At 41.2% G+C, this 25,296-nt stretch overlaps 1 protein-coding gene across 6 annotated transcripts in view; it reads right to left on the reverse strand.

Moving 5' to 3' along the window:
* LOC145355394 (protein PHTF2) overlaps positions 1-19,371 on the reverse strand; it is a 112,547-nt gene extending 93,176 nt beyond the window's left edge. For 4 of the 6 annotated variants that reach the window (XM_080207442.1, XM_080207443.1, XM_080207444.1 and 1 more), the window contains exon 1: positions 19,170-19,371. In XM_080207442.1, coding sequence (XP_080063568.1) covers positions 19,170-19,175 — 6 coding nt within the window. In that variant the 5' untranslated portion in view covers positions 19,176-19,371. Of the gene's footprint in view, positions 1-18,152; positions 18,280-18,372; positions 18,496-19,169 lie in introns of those variants that run through there. The other 2 variants (XM_080207438.1, XM_080207440.1) reach the window with 2 other exon arrangements.
* Positions 19,372-25,296: the final 5,925 nt, after the last annotated feature.

The following is a 25,296-nucleotide window of genomic DNA, read 5'->3' on the forward strand; positions in this document are numbered from 1 at the left end:
GTAATTTAAGGAATGAATACTTAAATCAGCCTTGCACCATTTCCTGGTGTGAGGGTGATTACGCAGGAAAAAAAATGGCCTGGGAAATTTATGACCTGCTGGCCACTTGGTGGAAATTTGAGTTTTTGACTCTCACGTATATTTCCTGCCCCACTACACTAGTCAACCGGTGTAGCAGCTCGGGAAAAATGTCACCCAACATTGAATTCAACAACTTCAGACCGCAAACTATGTCTTCCATTTTGACTTTTTTTGTTGCAAAAGTGCCAGTCTGTATCTTATTTTTGCCTTCAGGCTGATCTGGCTTTTATTCTGCTATTAACACCTTCTCTGTACCTATATACGATTTCTTCTGTTCTGTGACATCTTCTAACCTATCCCTGACTCACCCTTTTATTCCACCTGCCCCTTCCCATTTTTTTCAACATCACAAACCCAACAGACTTTTACCTCTCTTTAGTTCAACAAAGTAACATTAGATTTAAAACGTTAACTCTTTCAGACTAGCTGAGTTCTTTTCAGCACTGTTTTCATTTTAGATCTCCTGCAGTATTTTGCTTTTATCCAATAAAATGTAACTAGTTGTTCTGTGGTTGAACCAACTCATTAGAAACTGGCGTTTTCAATTACAAGAAGAAAACAGAAAAAACAAAGCTGAGCCATATAATGCAGTGTGCAGTCAAAACTTAGATCAAAATCTTTATGATATCCTTTAACAACCCATTTCAATATTGCATTTAAGTACGAACATGCCTCAGGTGCTTACACAAATCTGCATTACTATCAGCCTTAGCACTCTCACTTCTAAGTCAGAGGTTGTGGGTTCAAGTTTCATGCTTCAATTTTTGCTGACAGTACAGTAATAAAGCCTGCCTGACAACATTTTGAACACATGAAGGAAGAACGGATTGTGAAATTCCCTACATTATAACCGAATCAGAAAACTAATAGACAATTTAAACAGCTGGCAGGATATGTTGATTATGGGGCTGCTTCATGCTATCTATTGAATGCTGCTTCTTTCTTTCAATATTCAGAGTTCCAAACTGTTTCTAATTAATTGTTCCAGCCATTAAAGTTTATTAGTCAAAGCAAGGCTTACATTAACATTGCAATGAAGTTACTCTGAAATACCCCTAGCTGCCACACTTCGATGAATGTTCAGGTCAGTGCACCTGACCAGTATGTCTTTCAGATTATAGGAGGAAACCGGAGCAGACACAGGGAGGAAACCGGAGCAGACACAGGAGAACATGCAAACTCCACACAGACAGTGACCCAAGCCCAGAATCGAATCCGGGTCCCTGACGCTATGAGGCAGCAGGGCTAACCACAGTACCGCTGTGCCATCCATTTAAAAAGTCATGTCCTAATACTATTTTCTTTCAACTCGTATGAAGCGCATTGTACCACCATGCCACCATTAGGACAGATACATTGTTCAGAAGTATTCCAGTGATTACCATTGCTATCTCACAGCATCAGGGACCTAGGTTCGATTCCTGGCTTGGGTCCATGCAGAGTCTGCACGTTCTCCCATGTCTGCATGGGTTTCCTCTGGGTGCTTCAGTTTCCTCCTACAGTCCAAAAGACATGGTTAGGTGCATTGGCCATGCTAAATTCTCCCTCAGTGTACCCAAACAGGCACTGGAGTATGGTGACTAAGGGATTTTTACAGTTAATTCATTGCAGTGTTAATATAAGCCTACTTGTGACACTAATAAATAAACTTTAAACTATAGAAGCATCAACTACAGAAAAAGAAGAAATTTGGGTTTCAGAAAGACTCAGCTATTTACACAAACCACATTTGCTGAATTAAAATGGCAACCATGACATGACACAAGAAATTGGGTTTCAGAAAGACACAACCACTTGTACACACCACATTCAATAAATTGAAAATGGCAAGCATAATATGACACCCAACCATCACATTAAACAAGCTGCAAGTGCATTGAACTGCATACATTGATATTAGTGCTGCAGCTTCAGAAAGTCTCAAAACAAAATTGAGAGACAACATCAAAAATTTGACTAAACATCAGCAGCGTCCTTCCGATCATCAGCAGAGTGATGCAATAAATCAACTACTGCAGTGTGCTGTAGATACAATGGTGGGCCATTCAGGAAATTGTGGTGTCAGTTGCATCCCAACTGCACTTATTCTGACAGCTCAAGTCATAACTATAATCATAAACCTACCCAAACTGCTGCAAGACAGTGACAAATATCCAATACATTCACATAAGCCTCCTACACACAGTTTATAAATCTGAACTATACAACACAATGCTGCTCCTTCTATATTAATTAAAAATAGAATTAATTCTATGATGCACCAATTTGAACTTTCTCTCAAATAGTTTTTATTTCGGAATCTTAGTTTAACAGATTATATACCCATATATACACACAGATAAATTACATATACTCGCTAATCGGTACAAACTCAAATGGGCCGTATAGCCTCCTTCTACATTGTAGGATTTTATGATTCTATAATTCTGATCAATTAGGGCAGAGATGGCATTAGGGTCAAGCTGCCAACACAACTGCAAAGGGCCTGTAAAACAGTCAGAAGCTCTGAGCAGACCCAAAGGATGCCTTACAATGGGTGAAGTACTAACTAGCACAGTATGCAGAGACTGGCTCAGCTCCTGTTTTCTCTCAAGAGTACAGATGCTGTAATTTAGGATGGATGCACCAACACTTCCAGAAATTGGTGTTTAGGTCAGGGAGATCATACTAATTCAACCCTGTTAAATCATTCTGAAGTAAGAAGTCTCACAACACCAAGTTAAAATCCAACAGGTTTATTTGCTGGCAAAAGCTACTAGCTTTCAGAGCACTGGCTGCCCCTTCGTCAGGTGAGTAGGAGTTCTAATCACAAACAGGGCATATAAAGGCACAAACTCAATTTACAGAATAATGATTGAAATGCGATTCTTGACAGCTAATCAAGTCTTAAAAAGGTACAGACAGACAATGTAAGTGGAAAGAGCATTAAGCACAGGTTAAAGAGATGTGTATTGTTTCCAGACAGGACAGTTAGTAAGATTTTCCAAGTCCAGGCAAGTCATGGGGGTTACAGATAGTGTGACATGAACCCAAGATCCCGGTTGAGGCCGTCCTCATGTGTACGGAACTTGGCTATCAGTCTCTGCTCAGCGACTCTGCACTGTGTCGTGAAGGCTGCCTTGGAGAATGCTTACCCGAAGATCAGAGGCCGAATGCTCGTGACCGCTGAAGTGTTCCCCAACAGGAAGAGAACAATCTTGCCTGGTGATTGTCAAGTGGTGTTCATTCATCTGTTGTCATAGCATCTGCATGGCTTCTCTAATGTACCATGCCTCGGGACATCCTTTCCTGCTCCGTATCAGGTAGACAACATTGGCCAAGCTGCAAGAGTCTGTACCCTGTACTTGGTGGATAATGTTCTTACATGAAATGATGGCATCCGCGTCGATAATTTGGCACGTCTTGCAGAGATTACTGTGGGAGGGTTGTGTGGTGTCGTGGTCACTGTTCTCCTGAAGGCTGGGTAGTTTGCTGTGCTGTGGAGATACCGGCGTTGGACTGGGGTAAACACAGTAAGTAGTCTCATAACACCAGGTTAAAGTCCAACAGGTTTATTTGGTAGCAAAAGCCACCAGCCTTCCGGCGTCTGACCCTTCATCAGGTGAGTGGAGAGTTCCGATCACGAATGGGGAATGTAAAGATACACACTCAGTTTACAGAATACTGATTAGAATGCGAGTTTTTACAGCTAATCAAGTCTTAAAAGGTGCAGACAGCATTAAGCATAAATTAAAGAGATGTATAATGTCTCCAGACAGGACAGTAAGTGAGATGTTGCAAGCCCAGGCAAGTCATGGGGGTTACAAATAGTGTGACATGAACCCAAGATCCCAGTTGAGGCCGTCCTCCTGTGTGCGGAACTTGGCTATCAGTTTCTGCTCAGCAACTCTGCACTGTCATGGGTCGTGAAGGCAGCCTTGGATCAGAAGCCAAATGCCCGTGACCACTGAAGCATTTGCCAACAGGAAGAGAACAGTCTTGCCTGGTAATTGTCGAGCAGTGTTTATTCACCCGTTGTTGTAGCGTCTACGTGGTCTCCCCAATGCACCATGCATCAGGACATCCTTTCCTGCAGCGTATCAGGTAGACAACGTTGGCTGAGTTGCAAGAGTATGTACCGTGTACCTGGTGGATGGTGTTCTCACGTGAGATGATGGCATCCGTATCAATGATCCAGCATGTCTTGCAGAGGTTGCTGTGGGAGGGTTGTGCGGTGTTGTGGTTGCTGTTCTCCTGAAGGCTAGGTAGTTTGCTGTGGACAATGATCTGTTTGAGGTTGTGCGGTTGGGTTTGAAGGCAAAGAAGCGGGGGTGTGGGGATGGCCTTGGCAAGATGTTCATCTTCATCAATGATATGTTGAAGGCTCCGGAGAAGAAGATGTCATAGCTTCTCTGCTCCAGGGAAGTACTGGACGACAAAGGGTACTCTGTCCACTGTGTCCCATGTTTGTCTTCTGAGGAGGTCGGTGCGATTTTTCGCTGTGGCGCATCAGTACTGTCAATGAGTTGAGCACTGTATCCTGTTCTTATGAGGGCATCTTTCAGCATCTGGAGATGTCTGTTGCGATTCTCCTCATCTGAGCAGATCCTGTGTATACGGAGAGCTTGTCTGTAGGGGATGGCTTCTTTAACGTGTTTAGGTTGGAAGCTGGAGAAGTGGAGCACCATGAGGTTATCTGTGGGCTTGCGGTACAATGAAGTGCTGAGGTGACCGTCCTTAAAGAAGAAACGTGTGTCCAAGAATGTAATCAATTCCGGAGAGTAGTCCATGATGAGTCCATGGTACATACTCTTGCAACTCGGCCAATGTTGTCTACCTGATGCACTGCAGGAAAGGATGTCCCAAGGCATGGTACACTGGAGAGACCATACAGACGCTACGACAGCGGATGAACGAAAACTGCTCGACAAATCACCAGGCAAGACTGTTCTCTTCCTGTTGAGGAACACTTCAGCGGTCACAGGCATTCGATCTCTGATCTTCAGGTAAGTGTTCTCCAAGGCGGCCTTTCACGATACACAGCAGCGCAGAGTCGCTGAGCAGAGACTGATAGCCAAGTTCCACACATGAGGGCAGCTTCAAGTCACACTACCTGTAACTCCCATGACTTGCCTGGACTTGTAAAATCTTACTAACTGTTCTGTCTAGAGACAATACATATCTCTTTAACTGGTGCTTAACGCTCTCTTCACTCACATTGTCTGTACCTTTAAGACTTGATTAGCTGTAAAGAGTCGCATTCCAATCATTATTTTATAAATTGAGTTTGTGTCTTTATATGCCCTGTTTGTGATTGTGATTAGAACGCCCATTCACTTGACAAAGGGGCAGCCAGTGCTCCAAAAGCTAGTAGCTTTTGCTACCAAATAAACCTTTTGAACTTTAACCTGGTGTTTACCCCAGTCCAATGCCAGCACCTCCACATCACAACTCATTCTGAAGCCAGATAGGGAGGTAGGAGGTCAGATACAAATTGTTTACTTAAATTTAGGATTTATTTACAGCATGCAACATTACAAGCATCTGCCTCCTCCCTAATCAACTGATAAAGACTATAGCCCCTAAACTCCTGAAGAAAATTATTTGCACAGACTACCCATGCCAAGACAGTTGTTAATTTGCCGTTTGATTATTTGGTTAAGACATTCTAAGGCATCTCTTCAATCATCGCATGATTTCTTTGCGAATTCCTTTGCTCAAAGAACTTCCAACTGCAGTCTCCAGAATTCAGAATTTTGTCTCTAAACCGGTCATTGGCAACACCTGCAGTGTTATCTATCTTTCTCTTCCATCGTACTTGTGAGCCAATGGAGTCTTCTTAACTTTGCCAGACTTTCCATGTTTTCCTTCCACTCTGCTATTGTTATAACCATTCACACAACCTCTCAGCCTCTGGCCCATCTCACATTTCTCCAACTTTTCTCATTGTTGTCTCCTTTTGTCTTACTTCATTATCACTTCTGTCATTTAGGCATCTCTTACTCCACTTATCAAGCAGGTCTCACTGGGCACATGCATAATTAATGCTAAAAATCCTACAGGTATTATTGACATAGAATTTATAGTGGAAAGATGACAAGTGTATATGTTAAGCAGCCCATACATTTGGCATTCAGGAGTGCATACATATGCCAAATGTTGATTATATGATAGCATAATCTACGGCAAGATTTTCCTTCAGGGTATGGGCAAATAGAAAAGTCAAAACCATTTTCCGCTCCCAAAACTGTCCTCACAGGGAAGCAGTTGTTGGCTACATTTTTAACTGGCACGAAGATAGGTTTGGCAACCAATTGGTGACTGTGGGACAGGACCCAAGTGCAGACCCAGTTTAAAGGTGACAGCCGCAGCCATTACTGTGACTGTTGTTCATCTCTAGCTTTCACAAAATCTTCAAATACTAGATTTTTTTAAAAAAAAAATCATTCACAGGATGTGGGTGCCATTGGCTGAACCAGCATTTATTGCCCATCTTTAACTGCCCTCAATTTCAGGAGGTAATATGAAAGTCAACTGTGAATCTGACGTCACATATAGACCAGACCAGGGAAGGATGGCAGATTTCCTTCCATTGAGGACATTAATGAAGCAGATGGGTTAAGACAATGGTTTCATGGTCATCATTAGACTTTCAACTCCAAATTTTTACTGAGTTCAAATTTCATCACCCTCCAAGGTGGAATTTAAATCCAGATCCCTAGAGCTTGCCGTGGGTCTTTGGATTACTAGTTTAGTGACAATGCAACTATACCATCACCTCCCTTATCTCAATTAAGAGACAGAGGCTCAGAATTCAGGGCAGGACAGCCCCTCAATTGTACATGGACCTCTTTGACGCCAGAAGAGAAAAACAGGAGGTCCTCTTTCTTGGAAGGTGGCAGGAGGAGGTCACCCACCTAGAATGCTGAGGCCTGGATAAAACTATTGGAAACAGTCAGCAAAAAAAAAAGTACAGAATTGGATCCAGTGTCAAAAGAGATTTAGATGCATTCTGGCAGGATGAGCACTATCCCAACCCACAGGACTCTCCAGCAGAGAGATTAGCTGAGAAATCTGATGTTATACGCTGCCCTTGAGACTGGGAGGAGTATTTGCCCAAAGTATTCACTGATCCTCTCAACAAGGCTCAGAGCCAGAGTACCTACCAACATGGAAACATGCTGGCATTGGTAAGAGGCCTGTGGTGCCTAATCTCACTGTCTTCTATCCTTCCAGAAGAAAAAGACTCAATGCCTGTGAGAGGGCTCAGGCCGATAGAGGGAAGAGGGAGCCATGAACATTGCCAGGGTTGTGGATGAAAATCAAGTTGGATATGCCAACATAAGCACCTGAGAGGAAATAGTGATGAGAGTGGAATGCATTCACTGAGGGGATGCAGATCACTTCACCCTCTCCAACAGCATATCAAACACAATGCTGCAATGGAAAGCCTAGTTCTCATGAGGCTTTTCTGTGTCACCCTGAGGTGCGCAAACATAAAGGCAATGAGACCAACTTCCTCACAATCACCAGGCAAGGCACAGCAACATTAGAACTTGGAAGAGATCACCATCACACCCTACAAATTCATCCTCAATCAGCACATATGTAGTCATCCTCATTGGTCATCACCTATGGTTAAGTAAAGTGGCATTGGGCGAGGAGGAAGGCATTACATGTAAGTAGTGTCAGAGACAGAGGCAGCTGTGGACAATACTCATGGGGGATGGTGGGGGGAGAGACAAAGGACAAGCAGCTCAGCTCGGCACTACTGTAGGGCCACAGGAGATCGGAAAGGAAACTCTAATTAGACCAGCAGCAACAAAAGTGCTCCTACTTGTCACTGTTTCGGAAGATAGAGCCCATTATCGTGCACTAAGTGGAGGAACCTGTCCAGCTCATGTGCACCGCCAAGTCTCAGGACTTTGAACTCAAGCTCCCCCATGGAGAGAGAGAGTAGATAATTGTACAGAGAACTATAAGCGGCAATGCAAAGTGCATGCAGGAACTGCAAACTAACATCCACTGCGTGCTTTCCACACCAGCCATGACATCTCAATGACTGTAATGATGCAGGATGTCTGGAAGAAGTGCCTATTGCTCCTCAGCTGATGCTACACTCCATCTGCAACACCAGCTGAAGACTGAGAAGGGTACGGGTACCATTCTTTACAGGGCACCGACATCATCATTGGCCTCCTTGGCCCCCATTATGAAGGGAGCATCTGTACAGCAAGGTCCAGTGATAGAAGCACCCTCAGCAATGATGCAGGTGCAGCAGCTTCTGGCAATGCCCCCATGGACACTATCACAAAAAGAACAACCACCATATGCACCTTTGCCAAGGACAGCAGCAAGTAAGGCTACTTTCACCTCCACAAAGGCCACAAGGGAAACATGGTGTTGAAAGGACAAGTACAGATGCCAGTGTGTTCCACAAAGCATTAAGTGGATAACCGGGGTGTTTTCTACCTGTAACTATGCAGTTTTCATTTTTGAACACAGTATAAACGTTGACACCTGAAGCCAAATACACAAGCCTCTTTTTCTTAATTGCAGACAAGCAAAGTGATGATGGAGATCAATGGGATACATCAACAGTGATAGTGGAATATCTGGTAGATGCACACTCTTCACAAACTGCATTCCATGCCTGTGAGATGCATTTGTCTGGGATTAAATGTACAGTCCAGCCCTAGTAAAGAAAGCAGCAATGATCTGTGAGATGCAATGTTGTGCCACTGTTCGCAAGATGCCACCAAGGTTCACAGCTAATCCTTGAAGCCTGAAGCAAAGTTGTTCAACGTCACAGTGGATCTGACAGCTACTGGCAGAGCATGCAAGCAGTGCTCAGAGGTGTATGGTCTTCTGCAAATTGGGCACAGATTTCTGAGGCTAGCTGCCTGCTGAGATGCTGTCTTAACCAGCACTGACTCTTGGTCTAGCTCTCTTTTTTGCCAGTTGATCCAATGTTGAGGGTATGGTCTCCAACTCATTCCTGCTCCATCTCCCTCTTCTCTTCACTCCTGAAGCCCAGTGCTCTGTCCTCCATCATCCAAAATCTAAGAAGCATGTACTCATCACTAATTGCAGCCTTTGTTGTGCTCAGGTGGCCAGCTAATTGTGTTTAGTAGCCTTATGGGCCTACAATTCCAGCAGGGTGACAAGCCCCTACCTCAGCTGCCTGAAAACTTACTTCTCACTCTCTTCACAACCTGCGTTTACCCAATTACAGCTGTGGACCAATGGTCAAATCCCCTTCTGTGCCATTCACCCTTTCATGGGACCCAGATAATTCCTTAATGTGATCATTACTGGCTTCCTGCAGTGTCCACATTCATTCAGCTGATCTGCCCCAGATGCAGCACGTGCACCTCTGTCAAAATCAGAACATGTCCCTTGATGAGCTTCTTAATGGATCTGACAAGATCTCAAGGCTGCAGTGAAAATGGCATGCTGACCACACTGGAACTTTCATCCCCCACCTGTTTCAGTTTCTACCCCTGGGGGAACCTGAAAATTCAACCCCCAAAAGCCCTTTGTGATCTAAACTGTTTATTATGTCTTTCACACATCCTCTCAAATGTTTATCCAGCAAAGTTGAACTGATTATTAAAATGGCAGCTAGGATAAGCACCATAGTTAGGGGAGGGGATGGCCTAGTGGTATTATCACTAGATTATTATCTCAGAAACTCAGCTAATGTTTCAGGGACCCGGGCAGATGGTGGAATTTGAATTCAATTTAAAAAATCTGGAATTAATGAATCTACTGATGACCACAAAACCATTGTCAGTCATCAGAAAAACCCATCCAGTTCACTAATGTCCTTTAGAGAAAGAAATCTGCTGACCTTACCTGGTCTGACCTACATGTGACTCCAGAGCCACAGCCATGTGGTTGGCTCTCAAATGCCCTCTGAACATCGGCAACTAGGGATTGGCAATAAACACTGGCTAGCCAGTGAGGTCATGTCCCATGAATTAATAAAAGAAAGTTATCTTTACTATTTTAACAATAGTTTTCCTGACAGATGGACTGAATTTAGGAGGCTATTTGCAGGCTCATTACACATCCAGTTCAGAATTTAAACGAAAACTCGTATTAGGTTATTGAGATTTGCAAAATATTAAATGCCGATCACCACTGCATCATCACTGACATTAATTAAAGCTAATTTGCTGAAATGGGCAACTGGTTCCTTCTAGACTGAAATAGGAATTTAAGGTTTTCCCTTGATAGTCTGTCATGCTTCTGACAGGACTCAGTGATCACACTACACATAAGAACCAGAATAGGGCTCTGCAGTGATATCCTCCATGTTGAACTGCCCATGAATATTTATTTATCCACATATTCAATGTGCAGTGGCCTTTGGAACTTGGATTAAGCATGTGCATCTCAGAGACAGCAAGGGTAAATATAAATACAATATTTTTACCTGATTACTTTATCTACATACATATGGAATAGCTGAACAGTGGGAATTTAAAATTTAAAATGCAGTGAATTTTTTTTTAACAACAAACTTTACTGGAATAAGATGTGAGGCAAGATAATGAGATACATTGTGCAATATTAGAATTCAATCAAAATATATTAATCAAAAAAATCAGTTCAATTCAAACATTAATAATGAATGCTCCTTTAATCAGTATGATATCAAAAACATTGAGCGGCATGGTGGTTAGCACTGCTGCCACAAGCACCAGGGATCCGGGTTCAAACCTGGCCATGGGTGACCTTCTCAGTGTGCAGACTCCATTCTCCCCATGTCAGCGTGGATTTCCTTGTTTTTCTCCCATAGTCCAGAGGTGCGCAGATTAGGTCGATTGGCCATGCTAACTTGCCCCTTAAGCGTCCCCAGATGTGTCGGTTAGAGGAATTAGCAGGGTAAATACGTGGGGTTACGCAGACAGGATCTGGGTGGGACATTATTGGACAGTTGATGGGCCAAATGGCCTGTTTCTGCACTGTAGGGGCTCTATGATTTCTAAGATTACATAACATAATTGATCATAAAGAAAATTTGACAAAATATTAAATGCCAGTAAGCAATCACCATTGCATCATTACATAATACATTGACTCTGACATGTAGCAGTAAAGGCAAATTCCTCTGGCAGCTGACCACCATCTTCTAAAATGGAAATTTCTAAAATAAAAACTGATTCTACAGTAGATGCCCTAGATAATATTCAAGATTATAATATTGTCTCCAGGTTTAGAGCTTTATAATCCAGCTTTTCTTTATTTTTGAAAATTAAACTGATATCATAAGAGTAGTTTCAAGGAAAATAACTAATTTCTGAGTTAGACAAAAGTCAAATAAATAATAGCTCCATGAATCCAGTTAAAAAGTTTTGGTACGTTTGCTAATGGAAAAAAATACTATTCTTCCCACTTTATTTGCACAGAATAGACAGCAAATGTGGTACCACCAAAAACAGTCTGAATATCATTGGAATTAAATAAGCTATCACACTAACCCCATCCACACATTGTGAAGGTAACCTAAACTAATATCTATCAGTTCAATTTTGTTGTGCAGTATAGATAGGCTTATTCAATTACACTTCATCAAAGTGACCAAGTTGAAATGGCAGTAAAATTGGATGCAAATTAAATAATGGTTTTCTAAAAAAAAGTTAGACTATTTTGGTTTGCATCTGGTTAGACAGTGCATTTTTGTCATTATTCGTATGCATACCCTGACAGTAAGCCAAAATAAATCAATAAACCTATTCTTACGAACTAATGTTTTATTACCATGTTTATTCCCCCACTTTGCTATGTTCAAACATTAAAATATCTATCACCATTCCCACAAACTCCTTTTATCAATTACTTTTCTCCCATGTTCTTCAGTGGCATATTTGCTAAAATGTCATATTTCTTGTCCTTAATTAGTCTCTGACCCCAGAAACTCTTTAAATTCAGTAATTTAAATCTGCATCTAACCCAATCACCTGAGGCCCGCTTTTCCTCACTCAGCTTACACAAGCTACCACCCACACCTAAGGCCATCCTTTGTTCTAGGCACAATACAAAGCCTTTTTAGAACATAGAACATAGAAAAACTACAGCATAAACAGGCCCTTCGGCCCACAAGTTGCACCGATGACATCGCTACCTACTAGACTTACCTATAACCCTCAATCCTATTAAGTCCCATGTGCTCATCCAGAAGTCTCTTAAAAGACCCAATCGAACCCGCCTCTACCATCACCGACAGCAGCCGATTCCACTCACCCACCACCCTCTGAGTGAAAAATTTACCCGAGATCTCCTCTGTACCTATTCCCCAGCAAATTAAACCTGTGTCCTCTCGTAGCAACCATTTCAGCCCTGGGAAAAAGCCTCCGGGAATCCACCCAATCTATACTTCTCAACATCTTATATATCTCTATCAGGTCACCTCTCATCCTTCGTCTCTCCAAGGAGAAAAGGCCAAGCCCCCTCAACCTATCCTCATATGGCAAGCCACCCAGTCCAGGCAACATCCTTGTAAATCTCCTCTGCACCCTTTCAATAGCTTCCACATCCCTCCTGTAATGAGGCGACCAGAACTGAACACAGTACTCCAAGTGGGGTCTGACTAGGGTCTTATAAAGCTGCAACATTATCTCCCGACTCCTAAACTCAATCCCTCTTTTTACCTTGGGTGATGCTCGTTAATTCCTTACGTATATGATTCTCCTTAACAATATCTTTCATAAGAATCACTTCCATACACGTCATCCATCTGGATCTCTGCCATGTTTAGAATCAATCTTCCTTCAATGCTGCTCATTCAGAGTGAACTGTAGATATCCAACCTGAGTCTTCTTCTGAAACCAGCTCAAAGTCAACATTGTTTGATTTAATGTACTGAACATCTCCCATATGTCCCAACCTCATTCCTACAACCCAAACAAACAATCACATTGCACTGCTGGACACTTTTAGGCATAAAGAAAGTAGCTCGCAGTAATAACTTTGCTAGGTAAATGTGCATTAAGCCATACAAACCTGAAAGGTTCCAGGTTCAATTTCTGAGTGAGGCAATCTCAGTTGAATGAGCATTTCGGGGCAATACAAATGACATCAACATCCTTGGGTTAGAACATAAGAACATAAGAAATAGGAGCAGGAGTAGGCCATCCAGCCCTTCGAGCCTGCCCCGCCATTCAATAAGATCATGGCTGATCTGTCGCTGCTCAGTTCCACTTTCCCGCCCTCTCCCCATAACCCTTAATCCCCTCTCTTATCAAAAACCCATCAACCCACGTCTTAAAAATATTTAGCGAGGCAGCCTCCACCACTTCAACGGGCAGAGAATTCCAGAGATTCACCACCCTTTGAGTGAAGAAGTTCCTCCTCAACTCCATTCTAAACCGCCCCCCTTTTATCTTGAGGCTGTGCCCCCTAGTCCTACTGTCTTTTTTGAGCGGGAAGAGTCTCTCCACCTCTATCCTATCCATCCCATTCATCATCTTATACGTCTCAATGAGATCTCCCCTCATTCTTCTAAACTCTAACGAGTACAAGCCCAGTTTATTCAACAAAGGAAGAACAAAAAAGCTTATATCTCCACTTGTGATCGTTATTGAATGACTCTGCTAGAAAGTGCTGACATCTGGTGATGACAGATTCAGGCTTAAACACAATATTCCCTTTGCTCAAGTAACCAGCTGACTTGATGTCAAGGCTCACATATAAAAAAGGGACATTTACGTAAGATATCAGCAGGCTGACAGAACGTATGAAAGTATATCTCAGCATGATTTAACACTTTAAAATAAATTGTAGAAATCTCAATTATTTTACTCGTGAAAAACTACAGTTAAGATAAAATTAACAGAATGAGAGTCTAACTGAATGTAACTGTTCAATTGTGTCAAAATCAATCAAATTCTTCTTTAAATGTCTGGCTCACATCTTTAAAATCATCACTCAGCTGTGTGAAATTATTGATCTCCACATTACATCACCCACAAAATACCACAAACAAAGTAGTCATAACAGATGCAAGATGATGATGGGTACATGGATCAGTTACCATTGGTTAACAACAACACCCTCTTTCTTCTTCATACATAGTCAAAAGAATTGAGAGGGTTGCTCCTATTGGAATTATCACATAGTTAACTGATTATTAGGGGCCACATTGTCACAAATGCACAATTAGTTAACTTATAAATGTAGTGGCAGCCAACATGCTGACATTGCTCAGAAAATGCTTGGTCACCATAAATTACTGCTAAGAACCAGGCAGCCATTTCTGACTACACCAGTGACACACCTTTGCCCTTATTCTTTCATCTCTTCTCAACATCCTGGACGAAACAGAAGCACAATCTACTTCAGCCTCCTCTCCCCACAAGCGTGATATGCAGGGCATCTCCGCGAATCTTGATTTACCAATTTCCATTTCCGCACATGCTGCCCTTATTTTCTACTTCCCTTATCAAAACTCAGGTTTCATTTCTTTCAGTCTTTTCCATTTTCCTTCTTATATATTTTACTCAAACGTCCAAAGCAAAATGTTTATATTGATTCGGATGTCCCTAATGTTCACTTTAGTTCCTGTGGCTATAAATCTCTCCCTAGATTCATCTGGTGTCACTTTTCTCTCATCATCTCAAAAGCTGTCTGGAACTTCTTGACATTTGTCAAACAAAATTAAATCCATCAATTCTTAGCTTCCCCTCTATTTATTTCAAATGACCACATCAGCAATGGTTCCACAGTACTTATTGTGTTAAAGTGAATGCCACATTATTTTCTACTACGACTTTGAACAGCCTGTAAATCCACTTGATAGATCAGCAAAATTCATGGACTTTTTCCTTATCTTTAATTCAAATTCTTACACTATCTCAGTGGTGGTGAATCTGTGGTTTGAGAGCCACATGCATTCCATCTGGGTTCTGAGTGCAGCCCAGGAGACATTTTATTGACTGTAATCCATGCACAGATTTACCACAGCCTCCTGATTTTCGTCCGTATAGCTTTTATCTTACCAGTATGACTGAGGTGATATGCACATAAAGCAAGGGCAAGTGAAGAGAGCTGCATGCTGATTGCACACAACATTAATTGTGAACTCCCTCCCTCGCCTCAGTGTTAATATTTATTTTGATTTGAAGTGGATGATAGTTCTATTAATATATAAATGATTAAGCATTTTTTATAACTCTTTATGAAATACTTCAATTTTATTCACGGGACCATAGTTAGTGAACAAGCCCAATTTCAATCTTGCACTCACTGAGATGAAGGCAGGCCACTCATGCTGCCCAGTCACTAGCTCCGGTTGGTGAGCACTGCTGGTACAGGTTCTTGCAGCTCAGCTCTTCTGATCATGCACCTCTTATAGAGTACACTCCACCAACCATACATGGGAAACCCTTAGGTTGTTTGAAAGCATTGTCCAAATTCCACAAGGTGCTGCCAGTGGTGCAGGAAGTGGATCAGAAGCAGCAGGGTGATAAAAAGAAACCAGGTGTCCAACCTCACACAATCAAGTTGTACATTGTCAGATTTTCCAAAGGGCAATTTGGAGGCAAATCATAATACTGCTATTTGCAACCTCGTCTTAATATTTAAATTCTACTAAAACAGCCTTCCTGAAATGTACCATTTTGTCCTCAAGAAATAAGAATTCATCCACACTGGAAGACCTGAGAACAAGCTTGCCCAAATATATCTTTTTAAAATGGAAGTTTCTGTTCTATATTGTTTGCAGATAATACAAACTTGAAGCATTGTGAACAGTGAGGAGGGTAACGTAGGACTACCAAAAAACATAGACATGGGCAAACAAGAAGCATATGAAATTTAATGCAGAGAAGTATGAAGTGATTCAGTTTGATATAGAACATAAACAAACAACATAAAATAAAAAGTGCAGATCCAAAGGAGTAGTGACCTGTGTGAATATGTGCATAAGTCACCGAACGTGGCAGGATAGATTGAGACAACAGTTAATAAAGCATATAGGATCCTTAGCTTTATTAACAGCAAAGAGTACAAAAGCAAGGAGTTTATGTTAAAATTCTATAGAAAACTGGTTCAGCCTTAAATGGAGCATCATGTCCAGTTCTGGATACACACTTTTGCAAAGATGTGAAAGCATTAGAGAGGGAGCAGAATGGTTCCAGGAATGGGGAACTCAGTTACTCAGATAGATAGCAGAGATTGAGGCTGTTTCTCTTGAAGAAAGAGAAGGTTGAGAAGAAATTTGATCGGAGTATTCAAAAACTTGGAGAGTCTGGGCAGAGTAGATAGGAAAAAGCTGCTCCCATTGGTGGAAGAATCAAAAATAAGACAGTACAGATTTAAGGTAATTTTTAAAAGAAACAAAGAAAATATAAGGAATAACATTTTCATGCAGTGAGTGGTTAACATGTTGAATGGCCTCTTTCTGTGCTGTAATCATTGTGATTCTGCTAATTACTTCCTGCTCCATTGGCCACACATTAATTGGATTTGTTGAGCAGTCCTGCATTTTAGTTTTTTCTTCCCAAAATACTTTGTTGTTATTCTTATTTTTCAGTGTAATTTAAACAGCAGTGAATCAAGGATGGATATTCACCAAGATATAGAACAATCTCATTTTTGGCTGAATTACAAATAGGAAAACCCCAAAAATGAGCTCAGTTCATTAGAAATTCTTCCCGTTCTATAGCAGCTTCTACTCATCCCTCAATCCAAATCTTGTTGATCTACATTTCCCTCCAGCCCCTAACTTAAAACTATGAGTCTCATTCCTCAAGTTTAACTTTTCTTGTGGTCTCTCATATACTATTTCTGTAACTTACTGTAACTCTACAATTCTTCCAAAGCCACTGTTCCAGTTCTGGTCTACTCTCTGCCCCACCTTCACCACTACTTTGGCCCTTCAGCCACCTAGGATGCACACATTGGAATTTGTTCCTCAAATGCTTCCGTAATCCACCTTTCAGCACTCCTCACCACGCTTTTGATTAGCCCCCTCCTAATACCAGGCTAAATTTTCCTTCAGTGTACCTAAACAGGCGCCGGAGTGTGGCGACTAGGAGACTTTGTTGCAATGTTAATGTATGCTATACGTAAATAAATTTTAAACAAACATTTTGAACTTAGACGACTCTTCATTAGACTCTTCGTTCATCTTAATCTTGAAGGTTTTGGTTCAAAACATTCTTGCCAGCATGCTTTCTTTAAAAAAGAAACAGCCTTTTCGTTAGTGATCATGATGCTTATTTACAGAGTCTTTGGAACTGTGCTGTTAATAATAACTATCAAAGGTAATTTGGCTATATTCTTGAAATTGTTGAAGAGTCTGGCATGATGAACAAATTAGCATCGTAATTTCACCAGCATCTAACTTCCTCTTAGACAGCTCTACCAATGCTGTAATTTACCCAACAAGAGCTTTTTTTAGTAAGGAGTTTTGCATGGCTCTCTCTTCCATTGATTATTCAATCCCCAGCTATTCACTTGATGTGGTTCCATTCTAAATTCATCAACGTCCTTCAGACACATTCACAATTTAAATTCTCATAATCTGCAATGGAGCAAAAAAAATCTAGTTTCTTCCAAATCTTTAAAATCCCAAATGCTGTTGGCAAGTCTATTAGCCAATTCTTTCATTGCTGCTTTATCGTTGATCAAATTTTTTGATCTTGCTACCTTTCTGAGTCAAAATGAAAATCTTATATTCATGGCTAAAGCATTTGGACTTTCTCTCTGCAACTCATAACTCTTTATAAGCTCAAGTCCATCCAAGATGTAAATACCACTCCTCTATCTGACTTGAGTCTTCTCAATGTCCCCACAATTTGGATCTGCAAAAGTACATTTTAACTTTTAGGTAGGCAAAGGAAGTGGAATGGAGAATAGGACAACATTTTGTGATGAATATTTTAGATACTATCCATAAATGATGTGCCCAAACTTTTGGATAAATAAAAGTAGCAAAAATTAACCATAATTTTCTTCCGTTTTCACAATTGTATTTTTTTCTGCTATTATAACTGACAAACTCATTTGCAGTGCTGATGTTCCCAAACCATGAAAAAAATTGTGCTTATTCTGCTTGGAAGCAAGCCATATGAATTTATTACCTGTGGCACACGTTTGATTGATTCACTTTTAACTAAAGCTGTATTTGCGAATTGACTAACGTCCAATCCTGCTATCCATTAAATATCTCTCCTTTAAGGGGAAAGACTGAAATGCATATTTTGGGACCTGTTCAAAAAAAAATCACATAAATAAACTCAAAAGAAAAATCACAAAAGACTGAATGCAAAGGCTGGTTGTATACAGCTTGCCACACAGTACCAAAAGGTTTCTTGAGTGCTTGAAGATGCTGATAATCCAAGGTCACCTACGTGAAAACCAAAGTCTTGGCAAGCATTGCAAGACTCGTCCAGAAACTGTCATCCTCAAAATCGACTCATCAGGGAGAGATCAAGTACTGGGGGGGGGGCATAGAACAAAGTTCTATTTTCGAACCACTTGCAGAAATTGAAAGTCAAGGGAAGGAGAGCAAAAAAAAAATCTCTTCAGTATCTGGTTGAAAAATTGTTGTTACTTCAACCAGGACTTGAACCAAAATCTGATACCCAGGTTGTTGGCTGGTCGTTCCCGGCCTTGGTCTGAAAGTGGTCACCACATCTCTAATTGCTTGCATTTTTTTTTCTGCACACAAACTGTAATGCCAGAGAAGTAATGCACAATGACCTTTTCAGAATAAAACTGAAAATTATTTTCACTTTTAAATCGCTCAGTGAAATCTCACAGTCTCAACATCCCAGGGTTTAAAAAAAAATCAATAAACTAACTAGCTCCATACAACAACACAAAAAAGCCTTCTGCACTGGAGACTTAATCGATAGGCCCTAACAAGATCAAAGTGTGAGATCTACATTGGAAATCAGCGCAGCTCTTCCAGTAAGGAAAATAAATATTTAAATTAGGCTGCCTTAAATCAAAATGGGTTAATTCTTCCCTCAGATCTTAGCGCCTTCCCCCATTTCTATTCCATCTCACTATCTCTTCAGCTACAATAGTTGTCCAAAGGCAATCCGTTTTTTTAAATGATTCTTTTCAGTTGCTCGCGCGAAGTTATCACTTACCAACATATTACATATCCTCGCTCATTTCCATTTCTGCTCAGCTCCTCCTCAGTCAGCTCCCTCGCTGAAGAGGCGTTTTGCTATCAATTCCTCGGCTTTCCTTGCTCCTTTTTTGTATATATTTTTTTGAATCACGTCTGATCGTTGCCAACAAGCTGCAGTCGAGCTCGCTCAGAGTAACAGCCTTTACCGTCCGTCCTCCAGACAAGCGCCACCTACCGTAATACCCCGGGTTACACCCCACCTACCGTAATACACAATAAACCCACTCACCGCACTATAAATTGCAGCGCGGGACCACTAATGCACAGCCACCCACAAGCATGCAACATCCGCCAGATGCAACAGCCAAGCTACCAAGAACACTGGGAATACCACCACCGTCTGCAAGTTCACCTCACTGCCTATCAACGCATCTACTTTCTCAGGAGGCCAAGGAAATTCGGCATGTCTGCCAGGACTCTTGCCAATTTTTACATTTGCACAGTAGAAAGTATCCTTTCCAGATGTATTACAGTTTGGTATCACTCCTGCTCTGTCAAAGACAGCAAGAAATTGCAGACGGTCCTGAATGTAACCCATTTATCACACAAACCAGCCTCCCATCCATTGACTCTGTCTATACTTCCTGCTGCCTCAAAAAAGCAGTCAGTTTAATCAAGGGCCCCATGCACCCAGGTTCTCTCTTCCACCTTCTTCCATCAGGAAAAAGATACAAAAATTAGTGATCATGTACCAATTGACTCAAGAACTGCTTCTTCCCTGCTGCCATTAGATTTTTGAATGGACCTACTTGATATTAAGTTGATTTTTCTTTACAGCCTAGCTAAGGCTGAAACATTATATTCTGCATCCTCTCCTTTCCATCTCCCCATGTACTCTATGGACATTGCGTTTTGTCTGTGTAGCACACAAGAAACAATACTTTTCACTGTATCCCAATACATGTGACAATAATAAATCAAATCAAAAACTGCCAACACATTTCTTCACTGGTCCTGGGTCAAAATCCTGGAATCTTGCTCTAATAATACTGTGGGTTTACCTACATCACATGGTTTACAGTAGTTCAAGAAGTCATCTCACTTCTACCTTCTCAAGGGCCATTAGGAATGGATAATAAATGTGGGCCTAGCCAGCAACACTCACATCCCACAAAATGAATAAATAGAACTGCAGTTACACCAGCCTCCCAGTCTGGCAACTATTTACAAATTAAACACTTAAATCACAATACCAACCATATAGCTGGTCTGTAACTTAACAGAATGTACAGCCTATCTACCCCAATTCCAAGTAACCAGAAACCCTATTATAAGAAACCAAGTAAACAAGGACACTGCTTGATATATTATCCCTAACACAAAACACAGGACAGGCACCAACATCCCACAAGGTAATACACTTGAATAACTGTCAGCTTGCTATAATAAAAACCAAGGAACAGCAGAACAAAGGCAAAATAATGCAGATGTTGAAAATCTGAAATAAAAACAGAGTACTGAAAAGACTCAGCAGATCAAGAAACATCTATTGAGAAAGAAACCTAGTTAACGCTGGCCTAACATATTAGTTAGGATACATTAGCATTTCAGCCATAGCTCAGCTGGTAGCACTGTCACCTCTGACCCAATGTTCCAGGTTCAAGACCCATTGCAGGATTGAACATAAAACTCCAAGTTGACACCCCAGTGCAATACTGAAGAAGTGTTGGCCTGCAAGGTATTGCCTTTTAGATGAGATGTTGAACCACTCCTGTCTACGCAGGTGGATGTGAAAGCTCCCATGGCACCATATTGGGGAAGAACAGGGAGTTATCCTTCAATAATTATCTCCCAATAAACATCATAGATACTGATTGGACATTATCACGTTGCTGTTTGTGGAGTTTACTGTGCATAAACTGGCTTTTTTTTTACATTACAAGGGACTTTATTGGCTGCAAAGTGTTTTGAGACATGGTGGTTGTGAAAAGCATTCTATAAACAAAGTCCTTTATTCCTTTATTAAGGTACAACAAAATCAGATCTAAATACTGTGAGCAAAACACTTCAGCTATTAACATCATTTTAACACACTGAATGCCAGAATTTCATGCGCATTAGCCACAAGATTTGTGAGAAGGGGGGAGGGGAGAAAAAGTACAAAGGCTGAGGCATGAAATAAGAGTAAGAGAGTGTGAGGAGGGCAAGGGACATAATATGTGGTAAGTGAAAACATAATGCATGACTAGAGAAAGAAAACAAGGAATTTGGAGAAAGGGAAGAAGTTGATGGAAATTGAGGTAAATGGATGGCAATGGAGAAGCACTAGTGTTTTGAGGGGAAAGGAAATGATGCCAACAGCATCATCAGGGATGAGGGAAGAAAATAAGTGTCAACATTTATTAAGATGGATAAGGAAGAGACAATGCCTGCATGAGATGGGGAAAAGAAGAGTACCAGGGGAGGGGCAGGGAGATGGATTTCAGGTAATGTGAGCATTTATTTGCATTTCCCCAAGCTGGTTGAATGGTTATGTATTTGTTTTATTGTTGGCTGTTTTCACCAGTTGTTACACATTGAATGCATGGCATTATTCAAAGAAAGCAGTAGAGTCCCCCTGGTATCCTGGATCAACCAAAATCTATAAGGGATAATCCATTCATCTGGTTAATTGATGTTTGCAGGATCTTACTGTGCACAAATTCACTGCTCCATTTACTGTATGCCTGTGTTTATTTGTGCTGCAACACATTAACTACATTTGGAAACACAGCTATTTATATAGTGCTGTTCATGATCAATCAACAAACCAAAATGCTTTAGAGGCAACAAAGGTGTCAGAAACAGTTATGCACACACACTCAGCCAACACTGTGGTCACTGATGCAAGCGCAGATTCTCCCATCAAGATGGCAGCCGTGCATGCTGTTTTGCTCCTGGCCAGTTAAACACTGCAACTTTAAACCAATAAACACATTTTCTTTCCCTTTGACCTGTTGAATAAATTGAACAAGTTGACAAGGCTTTGTGTAGGACATTCCTACAGAACCTGGCTACCTCACCTGGTATATATGGGACTTTTATTTGTGGAGTTTCAAATCCCACACTGGGTGATGATTTATTTCCCTAAATACCTTTATTCAAAATACTTTTCTGCTGATTTTTACCAATGGTGAAACTCCACAGTTAGGACATATGGGTTGCAACAATTACATTTTCCAACACAATAACCTGTTAGTATGGTTGTTCCCTGTGTAGCTGCAATTTATTGTGTCATTAACTGGTTTGGCTGTAAGGGAGACACTTAATAAACAACAGCCTCCAAATTATGCATAATTCAGCAATAGAAAGCTGAGCTGAGTATAAAAGCTTTAGTCATAATCTCTGACACTGCATCTGCACATGTCCAGAAAGTGCTCCCCCTTGTGTTGCAGCACAAATAAACACAGCTATATAGGAAATGGAGCAGTGAATTTGTGCACAGCAAGATCCCACAAACATCAATTAACCAGATGAATGGATTATTCCTTTTAGATTTTGGTTGATCCAGGATACCAGGAGGACTCTACTACTTTCTTTGAATAATGCCATACATTCAATGTATAACAACTGGTGAAAACAGCCGACAATAAAACAAATAACGGATGCGTAGAGTATAGGGCTAATGGTAGGACTCTGAATAGTGTGGATGAACAGAGGGATCTAGGTGTATGTGTACATAGATCCCTGAAAGTTGGGAATCAAGTAGATAGGGTTGTTAGGAAGGCATACGGTGTCTTGGCGTTTATTGGTAGGGGGATTGAATTTAGGAGCCGCAGCGTCATGTTGCAACTGTACAAAACTCTGGTGCGGCCGCACTTGGAGTATTGTGTGCAGTTCTGGTCCCCACATTATAGGAAGGCTTTGGAGAGGGTGCAGAGGAGGTTTACCAGGATGTTGCCTGGTATGGAGGGGAGGTCCTATGAGGAGAGACTGAGGGATTTGCGGTTGTTTTCGTTAGACAGAAGGCGGCTACGAGGGGACCTTATTGAAACATATAAGATGATTAGAGGTTTAGATAGGGTGGACAGTGATAGCCTTTTTCCTCGGATGGAGAAAGCTAGCACGAGGGGGCATAGCTTTAAATTAAGGGGTGGTAGTTATAGGACTGATGTCAGGGGTAGGTTCTTTACCCAGAGGGTGGTGAGGGATTGGAGTGCCCTGCCTGCTGCAGTTGTAAATGCGCCTAGTTTGGGGGCATTTAAGAGATCCGTGGATAGGTTTATGGATGGTAAGGGTTTGGTTTAGGTTAGAGGGTCATTGTTTTTTAACTGGTCGGCGCAACATCGTGGGCCGAAGGGCCTATTCTGCGCTGTAATGTTCTATGTTCTATGTTTCTATGTTCTAAATACATAACCATCCAACCAGTTTGAGGAAATGCAAATAAATGCTCACATCACCTGAAATCCATCTCATCCACACTAATAAACCAAATAAATAATCATACTACCAAACTTACTAAATTAAGTAACAAAACTACCTTCCTCAAAGTATCAAATAGATAATCACAGATACTGGGGTAAGTTAGAGCTTACGTGTAAACTTCACACATAAAGAATGGTCTCCTGTGGAAAGTACTAACGGGTGATAAAGTGGCACAATACTTAGTACTGCTACCTCACAGCACCAGGAATCAGTTTGATTCTGGCTTTAAGTGACAGTTTGTGTGGAGTTTGCACATTCTCCCTGCTTCTGTGTGGGTTTTGTCCCACAGTCCAAAAGATGTGCTGGTTAGGTGGATTGGCCATGTTAAATTGACTCTCAGGGTGGAATTTTCTGGCCGATCTCACCCCAAAAATGGGAAAAATCCCACCTGACGTTAACTGACCTTTCCATAGTCCGCCCCTCACCCGCTATGATTCCCACGTTGAGCGGAATGGGAAAATTCATCTCTTAGTGGCCAAACAAGTATAGGTTAGATGGATTAGCCATGGTAAATGCATGTTGTTATGGCGATAGTGCAGGGTGGTTGGGCCTGGGTAAGGTGATCATTTGGCGAGTCAGTGTAGAATGGATGGACTGAACGGCCCCTTTCTGCAATGTAGAGATTCTATGATACTGAGTGGAATGGTTGGTGCCAACCATGAATTTATAGCCCAATATGGACCACTAGCAATAACAAGACAGGAAAGATGTGAGGAAAATGAAGAAATAATTGGTGTAGAGAAGAAATAAATATACTGAGTGATTGAAATAAATCTTAAATGTGGCCTACTCCTGCTCCTATTTCTTATGTTCTTGAAGTATTAAGCTGTATAACTTAGCGAAGCTTTAAGAAACCTAACAATATTGTGAATAATTCTCTTATCTCAAATTGTTCCCCTATCTTTCAAGCCCCAATTATTTCTTAACTTCTCAAAAATTGATCCTAGATCCCTTTGATCTTCCTAACATTCAGCTAAAAACTTTATCTTTACAAAATCCTCATCATCTCCCAGTTCCATTCCCATCTCGCAAAAAACCAACTGTTCACCCTCTGTCCTTGATAACTTACAATCCCACCTCCAACCTCCTTTTCTTCTCCAAACCTTCGAATGTGGTGTCACCTCCCAAAATTGTGCCCACTTTTATTAAAACTCAATAATTTGAATCTCTCCAATTAGGTTTCTGCCTGTGCTACAATACCAACATGGATTTCAAAGTCTCAAGTGGCATTCTGTGTGTCTGTGAGAAAACCAGTCTATCCCTCCTTGTCCTTCTTGGTCTATTTGCAGCCTATGATGCATACCTTCAATGCCTCCCTACTGTCATCCAGTTGGCCTGGTTCCAGTCATATCGACCAAATCATAGCCATAAAATCGATTCCAATAAATTCTTTTCCTACTCTTTACTTCATGTGTTCCCCAACAATCTATCTTTGGTCCCCTCCTTATGTACATCTACATGTTGCCCTCTTCAACATCATCCAAAAACAAACATCAATGTACCACATGTTCTTTGATGACACTCAGCTCTACCCACCACCACCTCACTCGACCCCTGTGCTGTTTATAAATAGTCAGGCTCCTTATCCAACATTCAATACTGGATGAGTAGAAATTTCCTCCAATTAAATGTTGTCACAATGTCATGCTGTCACTAAGCATAACATAACCTTCTCTGTC

The sequence above is a fragment of the Carcharhinus amblyrhynchos genome, chromosome 19, assembly GCF_965287045.1.
Source record: "Carcharhinus amblyrhynchos chromosome 19, sCarAmb.v2.hapA, whole genome shotgun sequence".
Lineage (NCBI taxonomy): Eukaryota > Metazoa > Chordata > Chondrichthyes > Carcharhiniformes > Carcharhinidae > Carcharhinus > Carcharhinus amblyrhynchos.